This window comes from Aphelocoma coerulescens, chromosome 1A, assembly GCF_041296385.1.
Source record: "Aphelocoma coerulescens isolate FSJ_1873_10779 chromosome 1A, UR_Acoe_1.0, whole genome shotgun sequence".
Lineage (NCBI taxonomy): Eukaryota > Metazoa > Chordata > Aves > Passeriformes > Corvidae > Aphelocoma > Aphelocoma coerulescens.
In genome coordinates, this window is record NC_091014.1 from 28,219,381 (window position 1) to 28,227,771 (window position 8,391).

Genomic DNA, 8,391 nt, shown 5'->3' on the forward strand with positions numbered 1-8,391 from the left:
TATGAGGAAGGATGATCAAATTTAGTCTTGTGATTTTATGATAATTGTAGGTTAGCAATCGGAAATGATCATTAACCACAAAGAATCTTACTGGCCAGCAAGTGCACAGCAATCACAAAAGTACATGAGTTCTGTTACTATAACCATTTTGCCTTTCAAAAGATTAATTTCCATTTAAAGGAAAGGCTGCTCAAGTGATGCTATAAATATAATTGTTCTCAAGGGAATGAGTAAACTTTTTGCATATTATACTTATGCCTCTGAGTTTGTCCAGGCATATTTCTAGTACATTTTCAGGTAAATGTTTGATATAATTATACTATGTATTTTCTATTTTCCTTATTTGACTTACAAATACATAATATATTATTAAGAACAAAAAGGGAAAAGTTATTATACTGACTCTTTTTTTAACTTGTTATCATTTGGTGGATTATAAATCAATTTACAGTGATATAAAAGTTGTCAGAAAAGGCAGATGCAGAAATTTCTTAAACTAAGTTGTACTGCAAGATAATCCAGAGAACAAAGTAAAATAAACAAGACCTCTAAAACGATTTACAGCCATTGGCCAAGGGAACTAGAGATAATGCTTATGTATTGAATGATCTCCTATCCACTTAAAATGATTTCCTAGTGAAAATTGTAATGCCACAAGTGCACTGAAATCTTTCTAACCTTACAGCGTCACCAGCAAGACACATAGCCTCCATTTCCCCTTCTCCTGCTGGCAGATCACCAATGAAGGTACTGTCTTATTGCAGTGAATTGCCTTTGTGGGATGGATCTTGTGTATTGTGGGGTAGATGGTACATATTTAATGTACATTATTTGGGATTATATTATGTTTTCTTTTCATACACCTATACAAAAACCAGTATTCTGTCTCCAGTGTGGAAGAAGGGGAGGTTCCAGCAAAGGAAAACCTGTTGTACAACCCATTTGTCTTATTCTTCCAACATTCAGAGCTGTTAGATTAGAGGGTCTGTTAGAGAGTATTCCCTGCTTCAATCATTTTAATATCCGTTTCCTCTGCAGGATGATCCAAGGAGGTTGTAAGAAGTTGTAAGTAGTTTGACACCTGCCAGTAGGAAACATTAAGCAGAGGCTGTGAATAAGCACTGGTTTTTCTCTGGCAGTTAAACATCCAAAGTAATTTGAGATCCAGGCTAAACTGAGCAGGTTTTATTTCTATTTCAAGATATTTGTGTGTGTTGGTACCCACATATGGGTACCCACTTTTTTGTTGAAAAACTTGACTGGGAAATCTGTATTTTCCAAAGCACTGAAGCACACAAACATGCAGCCTGCTTATTCCAGGCAAACCCTGGTGTTGGCAGAGCACGTGACATTGGTCTTGGGGATAGCCTCTGCCACTCCATTGAAGCAGAGGTGATTCTGCAGGTAGAAATACAAGAGTCAACCACGTGGAAGGAGAGCAAATAGAAAGGAACATGACTGGTGCTTCAGGCACTCAGATGCAAGGACAGAGGGAGGCAGCCCTGCCAAAGTAACCCCTCAGCAACCCAGTGCCTAACTAATACTGCAGAGGTACACACTGCCTGAGGAGGAAAACAGCACCCCAAAATATTTCGTTTCCCCTTGAGGTCCATAATTACATGTCCACAGTCATTGTCATGTTTGCCTTCCCATAAGCATGTAACATTTCTGCTTGTGTCTGCACAGTGGTCCAAATTCATCACAAAGCAATTCTGCTGACCATCAGAATGCCCCATAGTTGTATTACCATTCTGCTGAAGTGAGCACCAATCCCTGGTTTTGTCCTAATTGCTTACTAGGAAGCTTTTTAGAACATTAGGATCTTGTACAAAGATGAGTTACTCTTCCTTTTCATCCTGAATGGACACAGTACTGATGATTCTTAGGGATGTTTGAAGCTTGTCCTAACATTCTTCTTCTATAGGTCTGGACAGAATTTAAGCATTTTACAGCCAAAGTCTGCATTGCTGCTTGGAAGAGGAATGCTAGTCCAATATACTTCTGAGAACTGCTGGATCTCACTTTGAGCATCCATGAATTTCCATACTGTTTTGGTGTCTAGACTGTTACTTGCTACTTTTAAAAGCAGTCTGCACTGCTGTCAGAAACCAAGTGCTTACCCATGCAGGCTTTACATATATTTACTGTTGTTCTGAATGACAAAAGCAAAGGTCCTAAAAAGATATATGGTCACTTAATCCAAGTGCCAAGTGTGCCTAGAACCTTGACCCTGGATGTTTGTGGGAGTAGGAGTGCAGCTGCAGCCTCCTCACGTGAAAAGGAATGGAACATGAAACTAATAGTTAAACAGGATCCTCAGAAAGTCTGAAATGTCTTCACCAAGTGTTGAGCTTTAAATAAAATTTGCTCTGGTTTTCCATAGCTGTATACAGGGCTCAGATTTTAGCCTTTCTTCTAATGGTGTGCTGCCAGAGAAAAACCATCCTAATACAAAACCCACTGATGTAAATGAAGATTTTTTTTCTCCATTGATTTCAGTGCTCTGTGGATCCAGTCCTAAATGGATAACTAAAATTATCTCAACAGAAAAAAGTCAGTGCAGTCAGCTCTGTACACCCCTGCCCCCTCTCCTCTTCCTTCACTCCCCTCCTTTGTTGCATGGCTCACACTCTCACCTCAAGCTGAGCAGCTGAGTGTCAACCAGTCTAACAAGAATGGGAGTGAGCAATTTGTCTTTTGTGATTTCTGCATCCCTTTTTTAGCCTGAGTCCTGGATTGTCTCAGGATTGTCTGGATTGTCTCAGGTGACTCCAGTCATAATTAGATATGTTGCAAAAACTTTTCAACTTGGAAAGTATGGGCTAACCTTTTACAGTGTTCAGTTGAAGCTGCTTCACTGGAATAGAACTGCTCGATAGCTGTAGGTAGGCCTTTATTGTCCCTGCCTTTATTCATCGTCAGCATTGTCTTTGCTGCTTGGGCCCTCAGCTCCCAGTCTCTCACCATCCCTCACTGACCTGTGAGACTGCTGGTGCAGCCACTGGCCACCTGTGCCCTCCACATGGCCCTTGTCCCTGTGGTGTGTTGTGTTTGTGTGTCTAAGGAACACCTGGGAGATGCGGTAGAGGAAGGGTGGTGATGCTTTAATCTCCTACCAATCTGCTGCTGCCCTGAATATGAGCAGGAACAGCAGAGAAGGGGGCTGGCACCCAGCAGCAGCTCTTACCTTGACACCTGCTTTGTACTTACCCCTCTGACACTGGTTTTATGGTACACTCAGAAATGATGTCATGATGTAAATGCACTTATCACTGCATGGCCATGCACTAAAAGCTGTGAGGAAAAGCTTTGGAAACGGAATTTGGGATATAAGAGCCTGCAGTAGCAGCAGTGGCTGGGCTTTGGCGTTAGGGGGCAGGACACCCCCAGGTATGCCCTGCACCCGGTGATGCATTCCACTTCCATCTGGGAAAACTAAGGGTGCATTCAAAAGACTTCCAGATTTTTTCCAGGGTATTATGATAGGAAGATAACATTTAAAAACAGTTTTATTTCCACTTATATGAATTACTGGCATGGCTGCTATCTAAAGTGTACCCAGGCACTACTGAAATGAGCTTTTTATTAGTTTCTTACCGGGTCTTGATTAAACAGGAGCACAACCATTTCTGTTTGTCAAAGCTCAGAGTACCTGCACTGTATCTATGTATGTTTTCAGTCTGAGCACAGAAACACTCTTCCTCCTATATGCCAGGCAAATTCTTCTTCTGCCCTTTCTTTTGAGCAGGGGTCTGTGCAATCATTCACACCGTCTCCAGTGGAGTATCATTCCTCGGGGCTCATATCCAACTCCCCGGCGCTGTCAGGGAGTTACAGCAGCGGCATCTCTTCACTCAGCCGATGTAGCACATCAGAGACATCAGGCTTTGAAAGCCAAGGCAGCGAACCAGCAGTGACTGTCCCAAGCTACAGCATTTCTGAGGAGCCTGTGAGAAAAGAAAGCAAAACCCCGCCACCTTACAGCGTGTATGAGCGGACTTTGAAACGCCCCGTTCCTCTACCTCACAGCCTCTCCATCCCGCCCGCCGCAGACCCTCCGGCACTGCCACCCAAGCCACAGCTGGTTCGGCCAAACAACCTGGAAAACAGCAGCAGGAGGACTGAGCAGGTTCCCCGGCCCAGGCCTCTGCCCCGCAAAGTCTCTCAGCTATGAGAAGCCACTTTTATATTTAATTGCAACACATTCTTTACTGATTAAGAAATAATATTTTTTAAAAATGGTAAAACTCATTTAGTTAGGCACTTTAATATTTTGTCCACCTTTTATTTTGAGTAATTTCGAAATGCTTATTAATATTATGTTGCACATTTGAAATGAAATTACTAATTTAGGTTGCCAGATATTATAGGAAGCATGAATGAGAGGATTTTTTTTTTAATTTCATGGTGGTGAATACTGATAAATGCTTTTATTTGTACTTTGTTTTTATTTAAAAAATTAAATCTAAAACCTTAGAACTCTCATCTGAGTTAGCTGAATGCTTCTTACAAAATGCAGAATACACTGACTGGATCTTTACTACTAGAGATAAATGCACGCTTTCTAACAAAGTAGTCTGTAGACTAGGATGTTTCTGCAAGTAGGCTGGAAGTTGTTTCTCTTATCTTATAAACAGGTTGGTCATTTCAAATGTATGTGGCAAAACTGAGATATAATGCAAGTTTTACAGCACAGAACTGTTGTAAGAATGTGGTTTGGAATTTTTGAAACACACACTTGGCTTATGTTATTTTTATGATGGGAAAATACCTGTATTTCATTCAGCATTACAGCACCATTCTGGTGAATCCCGATAAGGTTTTGTGCCATTAGTGTATGTACCTGACACATCCTTTTCCTTTTTGAGGTGCAATTTACTTTTATTCTTCCAGTTAATGTATTTTTGTTGTTGTTTTTTAAGTTTGGGGGTTTTTTTTCAAAGCTAGCGGTTTCCTAGTGAAGGCTCTCTGCTGTTCTTGAAAGTTCACCCTAGAATACAATCCGTGTATGAAACAGGTACAACTGAATTGTTCATTTAACTTATGTACAAGAGCCACTACTGACTATTAACAAGGCAATTCACTAAATGAGCCAGTTTTCAAAAATACAAATGGCTGGTTTTCAATCCATACGTTTCAAAAGCTAATTGCGAAGGTCATTAATAATTTTGAAAAAATCTAGCAAAAAATCTGAACAGTTCCTTGGATGTGTATGTGCCATTGGAGCCAGGTTTTTGATTTGCTTTTTAGCTTGAGTTCATCACCATCATCTTTTTTGTTGAGAATGGTGTTTGGCCTTAGGTTGTATTATAGTGACTGGCATCTGAAGAGCTCTGGAAAGCTAATGCCAAGACATAGGAATGTGGAGGGGAAGGGAAACAAAAGCACCTTCTGTATGTACGTTTTGTATCCTCTTTCTTTTATTGACTGTTTAAATGTGCTTGGGAACAGATGTGTGAACTGCATTTTAAATCATATTGTTAAATATATTCTCCCTCTTTTGTTGGGAAGCTCATGTTGATCTTAGCTGTGTTTGATTTGTTGATAGTTTAACTGGAAGAAAGTGACCACTTTTTTATATTCTCTCAATTAAACCTTCAGCAGTTACAAGCTGTTGACAGTAGTTATAGAAGTTTTCTATAATAAATGTTCAAGTATTTTTGTACATAATTGGTAAATTTTAATAAGGAGTGTACCATTATGTGAAAAAGAAGCAAACAGTTGTGTATGCAGTAATATTGTTATAATTATGCCAAATACTTTATGTATGGAAAAAAGAATATTTGTAAATATGTGCTTTTAACAATAATTCTGCCATATTGACTTTACAATTTTGAATGTCAGAAAAAAATAATATATGTTAAAATATTTATGTTTTAGTGAAAGTATTCATAACTTGAAAAGGAACATATGAATTTTAGCTTTGTATCTTGCTGATTTCAAAGTCTGAAATTCCTTGAACTAGCTCTTGCTTTCTACTATAACATTTTTCTCTGTAACCACATCATAAAACTTGTAGAAGGCTACATATTTATGCTGATATAAAGAAGTAATGCCTGAAATTTAAATAAGGTGTCACAAGTAAGATAACAAAGCTGCTCTGATTTTTTTTCCACCCATGTAGTTTAATAGATTTTATTGGCTAGTGCCTGAGCACAGTACAGTATGAATCAGTGTTATTTGCTCCTGAAGCCATTTTTTTTTTTTATTTCTGGCAGTAAGCAGAGTTGATGACTTTATCATTTGCGTGCATTATTGGTCAGCTTTGCAGCAAAACATTTCACAAAGTCTCTGTTTACCTAGACACTCATATTGGTTGCTGCATAATGTTAGTATGAAATAAAAGAACTTGTTTAATCTTTACAGTACAACTTGTTTTCTACAGAATGAGAGATTCTAATTCAGTTAGTCAGAGAATGAAAGTTCTGACTCCTTGCCTTGCTAAATCTATTTTTTTTTCTGTTAAAAATCTCCTGATAGCTCGAGTTTTCTCCCTATTTGGACCCGTAATTGCTTTGTGAGACAAGGTGGGGAGAGTATTGACATGCTCTTCTGAACAAGTGAAGAACATAAAATGTACTAGAGAGCTCACTGTAAATTAACCTGCATGAGCATTCTGTTTTTATAACCAGGACATCAGAAATACTCTGAACAATAGAAAATGGTGTAAAACTGACAGAGTACTCTTAAGCCGAGTTGACACATTTTCTGCTTATCCAGTTTTGACAAATTGATTCTGTAGATCAGTTTTTCAACCTGATTACCTATAAAAAATGTAGTATGAAATTTTGTTATGTATGTTGCAAAGCCCACTGCTTGAAAACCTAATGTAAATAAAGGTCATGTTTGAATTTTATGTAGTAGTCATAAATACAATTTTATCACTTTCTGGATGATGGTGAGTAATTCAGAAGCTCATACAGGAAGACCAATGAGAACGATTTGCTCTTACCATTCAATAGCTTGAATGTCAGCCAATGTGTGCATAATAGGTGACATAATCTTGTATTCAAATACCATATTTGAGATGCTGGTGTCTCTGGGATGCCAGAGAAACAGCCTCAAACTTGGCTGGCTGGCTTTGAAATGATGCAGTTCAGGCTAGTTCTTATGATGGCATAATAGCTCCATAGTGTGAGTGAACTCAGTTATGATGTCCCAGGTCAGATGCTGTGTCAGGCCAATTGCTGTGTCCTCAAAGAAGCACAAAGCTGAAGCTACCCCTCGTAGTAAAGGTTTCAGGGCAGTGCAGTTACAGCCCTGTTCACACAGAACAGGGTATAGCTATGTGTAAATCTTCTGTATGATAGTGGCACCTTGCTCTCCTGCCTGACCATCCTTCTTGTTCACTGATTGTCCAACAGCACCTGCAAAAAGAACAGTGATGGAGCAAAACCATACCAATAGGCAGGAGTCAGTGCCTGAGGTATAAATGATGAAAAGCATCTTGTTTTGAATATAACTGTGGTCATTGAGGCATGTAGCAGCATTGTCTCAGTAACCTCAGGTGCTGACAGATTGAGATCTTTGCTCCAGAACTCTGCTGGTTGCTGGAATTTCTGATGATTCAGGCAAAGCCCTGACATATGCTGGCCAAAGGGCAAAGTCCCATCTGGTGGGACATTGTGGAAGGTCGCCACTGGATCCCTTGAGATTCTGCCCTTGAACTAGATTCTGTGGGTGAAAGCCCTTTTCATATTAATTGAATTTGTCTTTATCTTCTCCTTAACATTTTAATTCAACTTTTGACTTATATTTCATAGAAGAAACTAGAATGATTAGTTTGGCTAACATTAACAAAAAAAATCTGGGGATTAAACAGCTAAACTATTCAAACCTCAGGCATAGGAAAGGTTTAGAGCTGCATACCTCATGTGTGCAATAAGCAGCAGGTTAGGGACTCATCCTGGGTGGTAAAATAAGGCTGCTGAAGAAAGAAAATTAAATATTTTTTTTTTAATTGATTGCTCAGTAAAGAACTTGGTGGGTCTGTTTTGACAGGCTGAGGGCTGTTGGACTTCAGTGGGGATGCAACCTATGACATGAGCCTTCCAGGCACAGCTGGGCAAACTTACCCAGGTTAGACCTTGTGTTAAGGACAAAGTTCAGAACTCATTTTGAACTGACTCATGTTCATCCCAGGAAGACTGTGTTAGAAGAAGGGAAAAGAAGGTCAACAGTAGGGGGGAAAAAAAAAAAAAAAAAAAAAAAAAAAAAAAAAAAAAAAAAAGAGGAGTGCAAGTAAAACTTAGGCAAAACCCTTGATGGCCTGACAATTAATCCAGATATGTTTTGACTCAGCCAGGAGACATAACTGTGGGAGAAACTGAAATGTTACCTGAAACTGAAGCATCAAGTATATTTCTTTAGGCTATTTTGTAGCATGATGTT

The 8,391-nt window shown here is 39.1% G+C and overlaps 1 protein-coding gene across 5 annotated transcripts in view; it reads left to right on the forward strand.

Moving 5' to 3' along the window:
* The window catches only part of DOCK4 (dedicator of cytokinesis 4), a 230,487-nt gene extending 223,631 nt beyond the window's left edge, over positions 1–6,856 (forward strand). For 3 of the 5 annotated variants that reach the window (XM_068997410.1, XM_068997418.1, XM_068997447.1), the window contains 2 exons: positions 686–747; positions 3,749–6,856. In XM_068997410.1, coding sequence (XP_068853511.1) covers positions 686–747; positions 3,749–4,174 — 488 coding nt within the window. In that variant the 3' untranslated portion in view covers positions 4,175–6,856. Of the gene's footprint in view, positions 1–685; positions 748–1,038; positions 1,066–2,499; positions 2,554–3,748 lie in introns of those variants that run through there. The other 2 variants (XM_068997428.1, XM_068997436.1) reach the window with 2 other exon arrangements.
* Positions 6,857–8,391: the final 1,535 nt, after the last annotated feature.